The following is a 15,691-nucleotide window of genomic DNA, read 5'->3' as shown; positions in this document are numbered from 1 at the left end:
TCCACATGATGGCGACAAATACCCCCAAAACTGTACTGTACTGTATTACTATGAAGAGTTAAACCAGAGACGAATTAGAGTTAAGCAATAGTAACAGTGTGGATACTTGACATGGTGGAGTTGGCAAAGTAGACTTTGGGGTCAAAATTCTCTCGGAATCTCTGGAAACTTGACGTCTGTGAGCGACACTCTTCTCACAGTATGGGGACGAAGCACACCTCTTTCGGGTCGCCTTCGGACTCTCGACGACACGCGTCATAAAAATCTAAATCAAATCAAAATCAAAAACCCACAGCATGGAATCCTCAACCAACAGCCTGGGTGAGTACATTTTGTGTTTATCGGCATTCGTTTGTACAAAATGTTTTTTTTGTTTGTTTTTTTTCTACACTGCGTGAACACGCTTGTGTGTGACATAAGTGCGTGGGCGTGGAGGAAGATGCTAGCTAGTTTGGAGAGTTGTGTCTCTGTTGTGTTTTTTAAATTAACATTTGTTTCTTCGTTGTTGTTCGTGAAACATAATCATTTGTCAACGAGGTTTTGTAGCCGCGGGGCTATTTAAAAAGTGCAAAGAGTGTCGCGAAAAAGTATATATCCACTTCCTGATTTCTTTTTACTTGAATATTTATCACGTAAATGTTTCAGATCACCTCGCCAAGTTTAATGCAAGTCAGCCCAAGTGAATATAAAATTCATTTTCTATATGATGATGGTAATTATTCATAAAGTACCTCCTGAACCTGTAACAGTGAACCCCCACTGAGCGTAATTTAGACAAATGTAGTACATTGTCACCACCCTGTTGCACCGTGAAACCAAGGAACTATCTTGAAGTGAATTGAGTAGCTTCATTTGTTTTTATATAGAACCTCGAGAACATTCTAGCGGTCTGTGTTTCTGTGTGTCTTTGAGTAAGCTGCTTGCAACACATCATGTCTGCACTGAATTAGATCATTTCTTTCAAATGTCCTACTAATTATATTGAACATCTGTCCTTTTCTAAAGTAATTTGCTTCATAGAAAGAACATTTAAATTCAAAATTGCAGGCAGAGTTGAGGATAGTATGAGACACTGAAACAAAAATGATGGTGTCTTAATTTTTTTTTTTTTAAAGAGAGCTGGAATGGATTAACGGCATTCCAATTCATTTAAACAAAGAAAACAGATGAAGTCAAGATAGCACTGTACCGTCAAAATTAAACAAACATCAAGAAAAGAGTCAATTAAATGTATTACCACATTACTAAATGCATGCCAAAGAATACAAAACAACTAATGGCGCATTGTGAAACTATTTTTGTATTCATGTTGGAGGCAAGCTCAGTCATGCCGATTTGATGCCGATTGCCAAATCTTGCTCCCTCAAGCAAGCGTAGTGCACGGACTAACATCGAATGGGCCATCAGCAAACCTTCAACTTTCTGAAATTTGAGACTTCCTAATTACAACAAGCAGCAGGTTGGCAGATAGTGAGACATTCTCACACTCAGTCAACCCACCGTGTGTGTTTTTAAAATGTGAGAGGAAACCGAAGTACTAGGAGAACAGCTGGAGCCCATATTTGAACCCACAACCTCTGCACAATCGGCCACTGTGCGGATGCTGCACATGATTTCGAGAAAGAAAAAAAAAAAGGACTTGAATCAGTTTGATAAGAACAACTGTACCATTGATGGTCAAATCGCTATCATTCTGGAATCTCCTTCCAGGGAGACTCCCATCTGCAAAACAAGTTTGCAGATGGGATCATCCCATAAATTAGGATCTCGGGACCGGGGGCCGATACATTTGACACAAGTATCTGTCCTTCTACTCACTGTAGCTTGTGTGTACGTTTGCAACTTCTGCAGTCCAATGAGGTCAGGCTTTGCGCCAAAAATCGAAGACCTACATGCTGCACCGTGTTTTGTGAAAGCTCGTTCCAAGCAGGAAGAGCCACAGGAAAAAGACAATAAAACTCTCCAGTTGTCCGCCAAGTTGAAAGACTGCTGCCAAAAGCGGATCCTGTGAAGAGGCAGGAGTGGGTGTGGTCCTACCGCAGCTTGTCATGTTTCTGGCGTGGGGGTTATTCTTCCACAAGCGTACTGTAGATTGATGAAAAAAAAAAATCAGATAGCAAGTATGTGTCCTAAAATCCGCCGACTCACGCTATCATTCACTCTGTCCTCAGATGACGCGTCGGCGGACGGCAGCGTGGAATCCGCCGACCGGGCGTCGCTGATGGAGACGCGTCTTCAGGCGCAGGAGGACGAGATCACGCTGCTCAAGGCCTCGCTTGCGGACGCCTTGCGCCGGATCCGCCTCCACGATCGACTTCTCCCCGTACTGACGCAGCAGCTCATCGCAGGTTTGCTTGACCCTCTTTCCGCGGGAATCGGTGGACTCGATTTGACCTGTGCGATCTGTCGCTTGTAGTGAACCCCGCTGCTGCCAGATTGATCAACCAAGTCTGCTGCCACGAGAGCGGAAAGTTTTCTTCCAGCTTCGGTGTTGAGGATGGAGCCCTGCATGGTTCTAGGTACTGAGCTTCAAACCAGCGGGTTGAACTAACTTTCAGGGGTCAGCAACCTTTTCTGTCAAATTAATAACAAAAAAATGGGTCTTAAAAACAGTTTTATATTTACTGGTGGCCGAAGTGCTAATTAGAGCTGCGCTATAACAGAAAAATATGTAGCATCCAATTCTTCTTTCATCTTCCGCTTTTTATTTTTGATATATTTCGTTATTTTTCATGCTTTGTTTTTCATACATTTTCAGATTTTCTGCCTTTTTGACAAATGTCTGACATTTTTGACAATATTATGGGTGAATTATGGTAATGTTATGCCTTTTTTCCTTTTTTGGACATGTTATAGCTATTTCTGATTATTTATTTATTGGAAAAAAAATCTGCCTTTTCTGACATTTTATGGTTAGTTTTTGAGCATTTTCCCACTGTCTTTTCTTAATTTATTTTCTGACATTTTTGGCAATTTTATGGACATTTTATGGTAATTTTCTGCTTTTCTTCTTCCGTTTTGAACATTTAATGGTCACTTTTTGGAAATTTTTAGGTAATTTAAAAAACTTTTTCATCTAAGTTTCGTGTCTCTTTATCTGACATTTTTTGAATATTTAATTATTTTTTTAATCTAAATTTTATCATTTAAAGATTATTAATATATATATATATATATATATATATATATATATATATATATATATATATATATATATATATATATATATAAGTAAAAACAAACAAACAAACAAACAGAGCTCCACAAGGAGCCACATCAGAGGGACTAAAGAGCCACGTATGGCTCCAGAGCCACAGGTTGCAGACCACTGAACTAACTCATTTATTGCCAGCTTTGATGTCTGTTGCAGTCAATGGCAGTGAAAGAGTCAAAAGAAGGAAGAAGGTAGTTTAACTCATTTACCCCTTAGCCATTTTCACCAAAGCAACCCACTTCGCTCCCGGCTGTTTTACTGGATTTTGACTGATTTAGCAAGGCCCACAGAATATTGTGTTCTATTGCTCTATTCATCCGGGAAAAAAAGTATATTTATATCTGTTTCTGTTTTGCCGCAATTAGCATTAGAATAAAACTAAGTTTCATCATTATTCACAAATCTGTTTTGAAATGTGGGTAAATCAGCTTGTTTGCAATATGGGCCCTGGTTGATCTCTTATACTCTGCTGCCACCTGCTGGCCGTTTTTGTAATAACAACCATTGCTTCACCAGTTCTGTGCAGTTGAGAGCCTGCATCAAAGCCTTCTGTATGCTCTAGCATAACAAAACTTTTTTTATTTTTTATTTTTTTTATTTTTTTATGTATAAATACGTCATTGGGACACATATAACATTTACAATTTTCAAACTTGGATCACATGTATGAATTTGCCCCATACTTTTGTGTCCAGCCACTCACCACCCATTACTGTGGGCAGCACTAACGGCCACACGACGGCCCCGGCAGATCCGAGACCGGCGACGGCGGACCGGTCCACCCAAACGGAGGCGAGCGAGGCCGGCCGGGATCCCGAGCCGAATGCGGTGCAGGGCAGGGCGCTTTTATCCAGGCGGGTGCAGAGCCTCCACCTGGAGGACGCCCTCCCGCATCGGACCAAGCTGCACCGCACCAGCAGCGTGGAGGAGGACGACGAAGACCTGGAGGACGACGACGAAGCGGCGGAGGAGCAGGAAAAGGAGCTGAGCTGGATAGCGTCGGTTGAGGAGCCCATACAGCCGAGCACCATCGTCGGCCTCCAGGACGGAAGTCGTTCCCCGGAAGATGCTGACGCGCGCGCGCCTGCCGATCAGAACCTCGGCCCTTCGCCAAGTGCTCCGTCCCCCGTCCGGCAAGCACCGCAGAAACCTCTGTACGTGAGCTCGCCGCCATCTTCTCCGGCAAACAAATTCATCTTTTCTTTCTCTGGTGTTACTCCATTTTTTTTTTGCATTCCCAACCACCGTGTAGCATTAAAGCTGCACGGTGGGAGGGGGCGCTGGAAACTGCCGCCACCACCGAGCGACACTTCCAAGTTAGTGTACATATTTGAGCCCAGTGGAAAAAGTGACATCAGGGTAATTTAGCGAGAGTTTAGACCAGGGGCTCTTAAACTTTTTCCAAGGACCACTTATAATCCTTACGCCAATGACACATCATTTGCATAATTTGCAGTCAGCAGTAGCAATGTGTAGTATCAGAACATGAAAAGTACTGAAACATTTTCCATTCAAACGTTTAGAGCAGGTCAAATAAGGTCAATCAGGAAATCTTACTTTTGATTGGCTGAAAGCTAAGGTAGGACATGATAATTGCGTTATTATGTTTGCTTTATCCCTATATGTAGGTATGCAATTTAAAAAAATAATTTATATATATATATATATATATATATATATATATATATATATATATAAAATAAATTTGTAACTATAAGTTGCAACTCCAGTTTTTGCAGGCAGGAAAAGCATGTTTACATCGGCAGCCATTTTACAGCAACGCCACTTGTTAATCTTTTCATGAGTTTTCCCATACAAATCCGTGATCTCATCTTGTCTTTTGACTCTTTGAAGGATTGTCTCGCTAACCGTGTCAAGGCGATGCTGCTTTTGATTTAAGTGGACATGTGCGTGCATGCCTTCTTCCTTGTTGTGGTTTGCCGATTTTGTCGGTCGATAGTTCACACATGCCGTAGCTGGGCTCGTTTCACTGATGTTCCGGGAGGAGTGTCGGCGGTTGATTTTCACTTCCTGCTTTTCAGGCCGGTTGACTTTATTGGTTGACATTATTGCTGCTTATTCACCATGATTGAATATTAAAATACATCCGCAAATAATTAACAATGCTTCACTTTTCGCACTTTTTGTGAGCTGGATTCAGGGTTATACTAGTTTTATTTATTTTTTATTAGGTTTTATTTCATTTTTACTTTTTTTTTGTATTCAGTTATTTGGCTTTAGCACAGTATTTTTTCCTAAAACATTTAGTTTGTTTGTATTGGAAGTAGTATTAGTTTTTTTTCATATATTGAGTGCAAGCTAAAAAAAAAAAAGGTCACTTGTGTAATATATTACAATTCTCAAACTTCCTTCTTCAGTACATACAGATGTGCAAAAAAAAAATAAAAAATACATTTAAAATGAACCCCGAAAGCTAATAAATGCAGGATTAAATATTTTTTCCCCTAAAAGTTGTACACATAACACCCCATAACGACAAAGTAAAGTGTTAATAAAATGTTTTAAAAAAAAGCGAAGTGCTGTCTTATATTTTGTGGATGTTTATTGTTTGTTTATATTTTGTAACATTATTATTACTATTTTTTTTTCTTCAGGATTCGAAGGAACAGCGAGAAACTGGGGGACCTGAAGAGGCAGGTCAAGCGCTTGGACAAAAAAACGATGTCCTCGGCCACCCTTCTCACACGCTCCCCAAGCTTAGAGAAGTCAGACACGCACGTCGCCACTTGTTCCGTTTTGTCCAACGCTTCTGTTCATCCCGTTTTTGTCTTATTTTCTCCGCAGTCGTGCCAGGGAGCTCGTTGCCAGCGCAGGTGAAGTCACACGTGTTTAAGAAGTGCTCACTTACACTGAAGTATTGGCTCGTTGCCTTCGGCTTGTTAAAAAAAATGACAGCACAAACTCAATTGTTTTGTTTGTATTTTTGTTCTTATAAGTAGAAGTACAAAAAGTACTTGGGTAAAAAATTCAACATGTCAGAAAGGGTAACAATGTCTTTTTAGTTGACTTGCCACCGCTGTCCACTTATGTATGGAACGAGTAATTGAGAGCCGTCCAAGCCAGCAACATTTGTGGTTTAGGAATAGCTTTTTATAGGTTACAGTTAAGATGTATTTTTAGGCCACGTCTCCTACAGGGGAGAGGAAACGTTCACTTGCACTTACAAAAGTAACTGGAAGCTCTCAACGAAAAGAAAGATTCAATTTGCAAATAGTTTTCAAGCGGAAAGGTGTAGTCCCCTTTTTTTTTTCTTTTTTTTTACAAATTAAGACATTGTTTACAGAATGAAAGGCATATCATGGCAATAGTTTTTTGTTATAATTCACTATTTTTTATATATATAATGACTTAATTCAGTCTTTCCCTTGTTAAAATTTTACTTTAGAACTTTGATATGGAAAATTGCATCTTTATTTATCCCATTATGACTATTCACAAGCAGCCATTTAACTCATTCACCGCCATTGACGGCTACAGACGTCAAAAATTCATTTTAACTATTTCTATTTGTTTAACATTTTTTTCCCACTTTTGTTAACAAGAGTATGAAACCTAGAATTGTTTTTGTACATTTAGAACATAAAATTTGTGATTAATCGTGAGTTAACTAGTGAAGTCATGCGATTAATTACGATTAAAAAAAATAATCATCTGACACACCTAATTTGTAAGAATTTTTTCCTTTTTAAAAATAAATAAATAATTGTAATTATTATTTAAAAAAAATTTAATAATCTTTTTTTAAGAAAAGATTATTAAAAAATTAGGAGCGTCAGGTGATTACATTTTTTTATCGTAATTAATCGCATGACTTCACTAGTTAACTCATGATTAATCACAAATGTTATATCTGTTCTAATACAATTTTGAAAAATTTGGTTTTCGGGAAAAAAATGGGGAAACATTTTAAACTAATAGAAATAGTTCAAATGGCAGTGAATGAGTTAAAATGAAAATTTCCATAAAACGTAACCTTGAATTCTCACTCATAGGATCCCCTGTCTCCAAAAGAGGAACTTACAGTCAAGGTAGCTACACCCCTTTTTAATCATGACTGTAGTTTATTCATCGTGGGGATAAAGTCCCACCCACTCGCAAAATCCACCATATAGAGAAACATTTTGATATCTCTGATATCGGGGAACATTGTATATTACTGACATGCTGTTTTTTTTCTTCAGGCCAGTCTATCAAAATGTTCATCCGCGGCCGTCCAATCACCATGTACATCCCCTCCAACATCCAAAATTACGAGGACCTAAAGATGGAGCCTCCCTCTGAGAAACTGGAACTGGACTGGGTGTATCCTTTTCAAAACAATTGGTCCGCCATGAAAGCGGCTGTGAGATACGTCAACCTTGACCCTGGCGCGACAGCTACGGCTACCGGGGGCGAGACTGTCGGGCCAACCTGTACTACCTCCCGACGGGCGAGGCGGTCTACTTCATCGCCTGCGTGGTCGTCCTCTACCACGTCAACAACCGCACGCAGCGCCATTATTGCAAACACACGGACTGCGTTCGCTGGTTTGATCCTAATGGCTAGTTATTATTGTGTATCACATAACGCAAAGTTTTCTGAACAGTATGAATATTTGTGCCTTTCTTGCAGTCTCGCACTGCATCCCGACAAAGTGCGAATAGCATCTGGCCAATCAGCGGGCGTGGACAAAGACGGCAAGGTGGTAATGTCAGTCGAAAATGTGTGTCATTCGCCTTTCCCGAGGTCAAGTGGCAAGCGATTTTGTTTTTGTTTTGTTTTCAAATCTAACACAAATAATGGGGGGAAAAACTAATAGAATTGTAGTTTACAATTATAAATTATTATTATTATTATTTTGAAAATAGAAAAATGGGCCACAAGACTGAGTTGGATTTTAATATTCAATTGTAGTTTGTTAAAGAGCGTTAAAGATGTTAGCTTGTTAGCTGCTTACCCAAAAATTGCTTATAGATGCCACAAAATGTTGGCAAATCACTTTTTTTTTAAATCAGGCAAGGTTATATAACCCGATTAAAAGAAGGTGCCCCACTCACTTCCACATACAGTAGTTGTTTGATATCAATATGCCAAATAGGATGGTGCCATAGCAATATTATTACATCGTTGTGTGAGGTGGAAACCTTGTATGTCCAAATATGGTCAATTTGATATTATTTGTCTGAACTGTCTGAGAAGTGTTGTAAAACTCCAACTCTTCCCTCACTCTGTAGAAGCCATGCAGCATTATGGCACCTCAAGATTTGAGAAAATCTGGCATTTTATTTTTTTTTTGCTATTAAGTAATAAATGAAATCATTGAAATGTTCACAGTCATCCTTTACCACTATTTAAATGACTATTATGGTGCTTGTGTTTGTTTGGTAGCCACTGCAGCCTTGCGTTCATATTTGGGACTCCGCCACTTTGGTCACCCTGCAGCAGATCGGACTTGGAACTTTCCAGAGAGGCGTGGGATCGGTTACGTTTTCCACTATGGTGAGTATGTACATATTCACAACAGGCGACAATGGCAAAATGCAGCGGCAGTGTTGAATTTAGTGTAATGCCCTCGCATGTGATCATGTGACCTCCTGATCACTGCCATGCTTTGAGCTCCAGCAATAGTTTGACTTGATCCTGTCATTTCTTCCTCCACTGGAAGGACTGTGGCGTCTTCCTGTGTGTGATTGATGATTCCAACGAGCACATGTTGTCAGTGTGGGACTGCGCCAGAGGGAGCAAGCAAGCCGAGGTCAAGGTAAGGAACAGTCAAATGTTGGAGTGCTCCCGCTAATGCGCACTTCCACCGGTGTGCTGCGTGGGAAGGCCGTCTTATAAACACACGAGTTTGTCCAAGAGGAACAAGATAATTACGGCAGCCCCTCCCCTCTGGACCGCTCCGGGATAGTCCATATGCCCGCTTTACTGCACTTGCATGAATGGGGCTTTTTGTGCACGTGTGTATTTTCTTTAAATCCTGCTACATGGCGAAAAACATCTGCCAGAGATCTCGGCTCGGATCATGACAGGTTTTCTTTGGCGGAACAGCAGGAAATATAACAAATATGTATGGTGATCAACATTTTTTCAAGCTCATAGTTTCGAGTTTATATAGATTATTTTTTTTTACCCCCCAAAAAACCCACATAATAAACATCAACAATACACGTCTTTCACTATTTTGGTATTTATTGATTGCTAATTTATTTCAGTATTACTCAAATTACAGCAACAGAGTTGTACCTTAATGCTAATGTTTGCTTAAAAGTAGCCTACATGCTAGCTAGCTTAATAATCAGCTTGATGATGTCATTTCTTCTTAGTCCTCTCATAGTAAATACTGAGCTTGATTAATTCTATAATGTGGTAGATTTGTTGTCTTTTTTGTTTTTGTCTTCTTCTTTTTTTTTAGACTACCAACGAGACGGTGCTCGCTGTGGACTTCCACCCCAGCGACAGCAGCAACATCATCACCTGCGGTAAATCCCACGTCTACTTCTGGACTCTGAACGCGGGGCAATTCACCAAGAAACAAGGCATCTTCGGAGTAAGACTCACTCGAGCCAACGTCCTACACGTCACTTTCACTTCCCTAATCATCTCTAAATAAGAGAAATGGAGTTGCAGCCTGGGGAAAAAAATTACATTATGTCCACAACCAGTGGTGGGAAGTGACGGAATTGTCAAATGTGGCTTCTTTTTTTTTTCAACCTCTACGAATGATGACACGGCATAACTGTGCCCTGTTATTGTCCTGAAAACAGTCTCTTTCCTTTTTCCCCCCCAGAAATTCAAGAAGCCCAAGTTTATCCAGTGCTTTGTGTTCAGCCTGACTGGTGAAGTTTTGACTGGAGACTCGGAGGGGAACATCCTGACATGGGGAAAGTCTGCCGCAGATACCAGAACTCTTGGCAAAGGAGCCAGAGGTAGGCTTTGATCTACTTTTATATTGACGACTTATCGCATCAATATGAATTTGTTTTAAAGGGGAACATTTCTTGACAATAATATGTTATATGTGACCTCACTAGTCTAAACATGACATTCTAAGTAATATTACATTTGTGGAATATGAGTTATGAAGCAAAATCCAGCCCTTTTTATCCATCTCAGGGGGCGGGCGGCCATTTTGCCACTTGCTGTCGAATGAAGATGACGTCACCGTTGCTCAGCGCTCAGGCAACAACCAATCACAGCACACCTGTTTTCTAAAGCTGAGCTGTGATTGGTTGTTACCTGAGACCTGAGCAACTGTGATGTTTTTTTCACTTGACCAATCACAGCTCACCTTGTGATATGAATTAATGACTATCATAATCAATGTATATGACTGATGCGTATAGTAAGAATCGATGGGGACGGGTTACTAATGAGCCATGGCTTCTACCCGTCAGCACTTCTTTCAGATGTCAATGTTGCAAATGATATTATGTGATCGATGTAACCAGTAATAATGTGTCCGAAAGGAAAAAAATGAATAAAACAAACAAAGCTGAGCTGTGATTGGTTGTTACCTGAGCAACTGTGATGTCATTTTCACTCGACCAATCACAGCTCACCTTGGTTGCTAAAGCTGAGCTGTGATTGGTTGTTACCTGAGACCTGAGCAACTGTGATGTCATTTTCACTCGCCAGCAAAATTGCAAAATGGCCACCGTCTGATACTGATCAAAACTGCTGGATTTTGCTGCTTAATTCACATTCCACTAACACAATATTAACCAGAATACCGTATTTAGACTAGTTGGGCTGCATAGAACATATTATCGTCGAGAAATGTTTTTGGGGTTGACTTCCCCTTTAAATACTTTTCAGTATTTATATTAGCTTGTTTTATGTTTTTATTTTCCTTCAGAGACCTTCCAGATCATGCGACAGACCAAAGCGCACGAGGGCAGCGTGTTCACCTTGTGCACGCTGCAGGGAGGCGGTCTGCTCAGCGGAGGAAGCAAAGACCGCAAGATCATCCGCTGGAGCGCCGACCTGGCTCCCGAGCACGAGTGTGAGGTGAACCAGAAGTGTGTCTATGTGTTACTAACACTCAAAGCATCCCCCTGTACATTTGTATAATACAGTGCCGTGAAAAAAGCCTAAAGGTCGTGACCCTTGTTGTGTGTCCAGATTCCTGAAAATTTCGGGGCGGTCCGCACCGTGGCAGATATTGACGGAGAGGAACTGTTAGTCGGAACGACAAGAAACGCCATCCTCAGGGGCACTTTCTCCTCCGGTTTTGTTGCAATAGTGCAAGTGTGTGCAAAAAACTTGCCTTTTTTGTAAAGTTGCGTTACCGTTCACAATTTTTGAAGTATGTAAGATGGCGTTGACTTGCGGTCTCTCAGGGTCACGTGGACGAGATGTGGGGTCTTGCGACACACCCGTCCATGAACAACTTTCTCTCCTGCGGCCATGACAGGCAGGTGTGCTTGTGGAACACCGAGGAACACACGTTGCAATGGGGCATCACTCTGGAGGTACCAAGCAACTGCTCGGGATGTTTCGCTACACAAAAACTCATGTTGTTTTTCTATAGGAGTATGGCTTGTGCGCTGATTTCTGCCCAAATGGATCAGTGGTTTCGGTCGGCCTCAGCACAGGAAGGTGACGTATTACGCAGCAAGCCGCGTCGGAGAGTATTTCAGCTCGAGGCGAGCAGCTTGAACCGTCTGTGGGTTTTGCAACAGTTGGGTGGTCCTCGACCTGGTGACCGCCGAGGTCATCTCCGAGTCTGTCGACGGGAACGAGCAGCATTCCGTCATGAGATACTCTCCAGGTACGATACAGTACAAGCACCGCCTGTGGGGCGTGGGGGGGTTCTCTTTCCGCATTATGAGCGTCCATGTTAACAGATGGCAGCTGTCTGGCTGTGGGGTCCCATAACAATTTCATCTACATCTATAACGTGACGGAAAACGGACGGCGTTACACTCGTTTTGGGAGATGCAACGTGAGCTACATTTCACCGGTTCACAAAATGTGAAAATGAATGAAATATGGTAATATGCTCGTTGTACTGTGTGTCTGTTTGGTTGAACTTTTTTCTCTTTTTTTTTTCCATCTGTCCTCACAGGGTCACTCCAGTTTCATTACTCACTTGGATTGGTCCAAAGATGGGAAGTTCATTATGTCGAATTCAGGCGACTATGAAATTCTCTATTGTAAGTTAATACACTTACGTTGTATTATTATTTATTGACTTCAAATAATATGACCTTGTTCATCTATCTTTGCTAGCCACATATAGTGACAGCTCTTCCACTAGATTGCAAAATTGCCATTCATTCTGACTGATAGCTTTGCGTTTGAATAAACAGAACCAAATTTCACACTCTCATTCACTCCCAGACATTTTTACTGAAGCAATCCCCTTCACTCCCGGCTGTTTTACTGGCTTTTGACTGATTTTGCAAGGCCCACAGAAAATTCTGTTCTATTGCTATAAAAACATGGAAACTACCAAAAGAAAGATTGGAGTCTCTTCTTTCATCAGGAAAAAGTTTACATTTTGCAGGAATTAACATTAGATTATAGCTAAATGTCATCATTATTCACAAATCTATTTAGAATTGTGACTAAATGAGCTTTTTTTCAACATGGCCCTGGTTGATCTCTTTTGCTTTGCTGCCACCTACTGGCTGTTTGTATAATATTAACTATCCCTTCAACCGTTCTTTACAGTTAAGAGGCCGCGTCAAAGCCTTCTGTATGCTCTAGCATAAAAAACACACATAAAAACATATAAATACGTCATTGGGACACTTAAAACATTTAAAATAAAACTTATTTATACGTTTTGGGGAGCAAATGAGTTAAAGGACAAACGGGGAGTCTCAGAGATTCATGCGTGGCGTTAATGCACATGTATGTTCTATTCTGTCAGGGGACGTTGCTGCGGGCTGCAAACTGTTGAGGAATCGATTTGAGAGCAAAGACCGGGAGTGGGCCTCCTACACCTGCGTGCTGGGCTTCCACGTCATGGGTGAGGAAACGGGCGCTTAAATGGTTAAAATTGATTTCATAATTAATTTGCGCTTTGGCATTTGCGAACGCTCAAAGCAATACAAGTGTTAATTTGTTGCCATCTTGGCAGCTTGGAGTCACGGAACTATATTGATGTGGATTAAGGAGCTTCATTAAAAAAAAAATGGTGATGCTTTACTGCCATCTTGTGGCATGTATGAGTAATTATAAACCTTTTTTGGGCGGATGTCTATTATTCTGTTTTTACTTACATTTTCAGTTTTTTGCTGATTTTTATACAGCAGTGCATTACAACGTGTCAAAGATAATGTAATAATGTGCTTTTTTTCTATATTGTGGATTTTCACCAGGCGTGTGGCTGGAGGGCTCGGACGGAACGGACATCAACGCGCTGTGTCGCTCCCACAGCGAGAGCATGGTGGCGGTGGCGGACGACTTCTGCAAAGTCCATCTTTTCCAGTACCCTTGTCCCAAACCCAAGGTACGGCGCCGCGCTCTGTTTTGCTGAAGCAAATATTATTCTACCACTCCTCCAAACGTTCAAGGCAAAACCTGTTTTGGAATTTACATAAGTGCGTGAGAGCGTGACTTCACTTCATCGTTGCTTTCAGTTAGAATTTTCCTCCCATTTTCTTTCATTTGATTCTAAAGCGGTGGATTCATTTTGAGGGCTGCTGCTTTTGCTGTAAACATAAATAAATAAATAAATAAATAAACAAACAAGCCTTCTGCATTTCGTGAGGTTGCGTTTTACATTTATTGTATTCTTTGTGTTTTTCTCCCGCCCCAGGCGCCAAGCCACAGGTACGAGGGTCACGGCAGCCACGTCACCAACGTGCGCTTCACCCACAGCGACTCCCACCTGCTCTCCATGGGCGGCAAGGACACCTGCATCCTGCAGTGGCGGGTAGTCCGAGGCGGCGCCGCCAGCTCTCCGGAACCCGCCCCCACCAGCCGGTAACTGGCGACGACAGAAAGTGGGTCTAAATGAAGTATGGACAGGTGACAGACTTTTACAGGACTACATTGGATTTTGTCTTCCAGATGCAAAATGTGACTTCTGTTGCTGTGATATTCGGAGAACATTCCGTTGTTTACTGGCGTTGTTTGTGGTGTATGACACTGAAAATACCCTGGAATTATAGTGGTACCTTGACCTAAAAACTCAACTTGTTTCGTGTAAGCAAATCAATTTTCCCTAATGGAATGTACTGAAATGAAAACATAGTGTAATAAATATGAATAGTGGGATTACTTGTAATCCAAAAGTCACATACATTACTATGAGCATTTTTGTCAATTCAACCTGTCATTATGGCCCGACCCAAATCGATTTTTTTAGGCCGATGCCGATTCAGATATTTGGCAGAATAAAAATCTGATAACCGATTAAACAGTTCATTATTTAAAAAATATATATAACTTATTAAAATAGCTTTTTTGAATCCCTTTATGCTTACAACAATAAAGATATGAATTACAGGCAGAACAATTGACAGATTTTTTTAAAATATTTATTTATTTGTCTTCTGTTGTAATGAGTAAAATAAATAGATGTGAACACTTTTAAAACAGCTAATATTTACTAATCGTTCAAGCCCTACCAGTAAGTGCTTTCCATTTGGATTTGTGTGTTTTGACAGTTCATTCAGGGACATACAATTTCCACACAACCGTCAAAACTCACATTTGCAGTATATATATGAACAATTTAGAGCCTCCAATGAGCCTAATATGTTTTGTTTTTGGAATGTGGGAGGAGTAAATCCACATTAGCACATTGTGAACGCGCAAACTCCAAACAGGAAGGCGCGAACCAAAATTGGACTATGCCGTCGGCTGTCTGTAGGGGGCAGCCTTGCTCTGCAAGAGGTGGCGTGTTTGTCAACTTTTGAACACATTTTTTTTTTCTAACGTTTAGGCCTTTTTATTTTTCAGCTTATTCGTTGCCATTTTTTGACCACATACAGACATATTCTGTAATTTTAGAAATTTCTTTTTTTCTCTTCTTCTTTTACGGCATTTTTTTAAACATCAGTTTTGTCATTTGTATTTTTTTAAATGCTTCAAATTCTTCTTTTTGCATAATGTCCTAGCAGAAAAACCACCTCAAATGAAATTGTATATATGTATTCTCAGTACAAATTCTTAAATTTAAATTGTAAGCTTGACAGTGTAAAGGCCTTAGTCATTTTTAACTTGTTGTCACAAATAAAATAAAAATGTACCAATGTGCTTGCTAATGTTGTTTTTTCCTTATGTCTATATACATTCTCAGGCATGGTAATCCACTGGACTCCTGCTTTTTGTTGGATTTCCTTTTCTTTTTTTAATAAAAAACTAACATTTCAGGGGTTGATTTCAAAAAGATTTGTTTTTAAATGTACAGTAGTTTTCATAGGTTTCAATTGGCTAAATGTGATGACGGTAGAGAATTTATTGTAAATAGAAATAGTATGATATTGATCTATTTAATGATACTGCAATTGGCTATGA

General features: G+C 40.4%; 1 protein-coding gene across 5 annotated transcripts; it reads left to right on the top strand.

The window, feature by feature from the left end:
• Window positions 1-47: 47 nt before the first annotated feature.
• eml3 (EMAP like 3) lies at window positions 48-15,438 on the top strand. 5 transcript variants are annotated; one of them, XM_086059778.1, is made up of 25 exons: window positions 48-321; window positions 2,172-2,348; window positions 2,417-2,519; window positions 3,910-4,368; window positions 5,830-5,940; window positions 6,020-6,048; window positions 7,228-7,263; window positions 7,417-7,537; window positions 7,612-7,761; window positions 7,847-7,919; window positions 8,603-8,713; window positions 8,880-8,975; window positions 9,630-9,764; window positions 10,005-10,143; window positions 11,073-11,224; window positions 11,339-11,464; window positions 11,557-11,688; window positions 11,748-11,815; window positions 11,899-11,987; window positions 12,064-12,161; window positions 12,285-12,372; window positions 13,095-13,193; window positions 13,546-13,676; window positions 13,986-14,152; window positions 14,240-15,438. In XM_086059778.1, exons 1-25 carry the CDS (start codon window positions 297-299, stop codon window positions 14,250-14,252), a joined length of 2,928 nt encoding a protein of 975 aa, XP_085915904.1. In that variant the 5' UTR covers window positions 48-296; the 3' UTR covers window positions 14,253-15,438. The 5 variants fall into 5 exon arrangements, with proteins under 5 accessions (XP_085915904.1, XP_085915906.1, XP_085915908.1 ...); XM_086059780.1 differs by having other exon boundaries at window positions 13,986-14,172; XM_086059779.1 differs by having other exon boundaries at window positions 49-321; window positions 7,847-7,916.
• The last annotated feature ends 253 nt before the right edge of the window (window positions 15,439-15,691 follow it).

Source organism: Leptonotus elevatus, chromosome 17 (assembly GCF_054856555.1).
Source record: "Leptonotus elevatus isolate MCC_2025b chromosome 17, RoL_Lele_1.0, whole genome shotgun sequence".
NCBI lineage: Eukaryota > Metazoa > Chordata > Actinopteri > Syngnathiformes > Syngnathidae > Leptonotus > Leptonotus elevatus.
This window is presented reverse-complemented; position numbering and strand designations above follow the sequence as displayed.

What these genes read in the sequence shown, in the direction of transcription:
- eml3 (XM_086059778.1), top strand. Translation starts at nt 297, where the DNA reads ATGGAATCCTCAACCAACAGCCTGG. An exon ending in CGCTCCCCAAGCTTAGAGAA is followed by an intron (nt 5,941 to 6,019) that starts GTCAGACACGCA and finishes TTTTCTCCGCAG; the next exon opens with TCGTGCCAGGGAGCTCGTTG. An exon ending in AAACTGGAACTGGACTGGGT is followed by an intron (nt 7,538 to 7,611) that starts GTATCCTTTTCA and finishes CTGGCGCGACAG; the next exon opens with CTACGGCTACCGGGGGCGAG.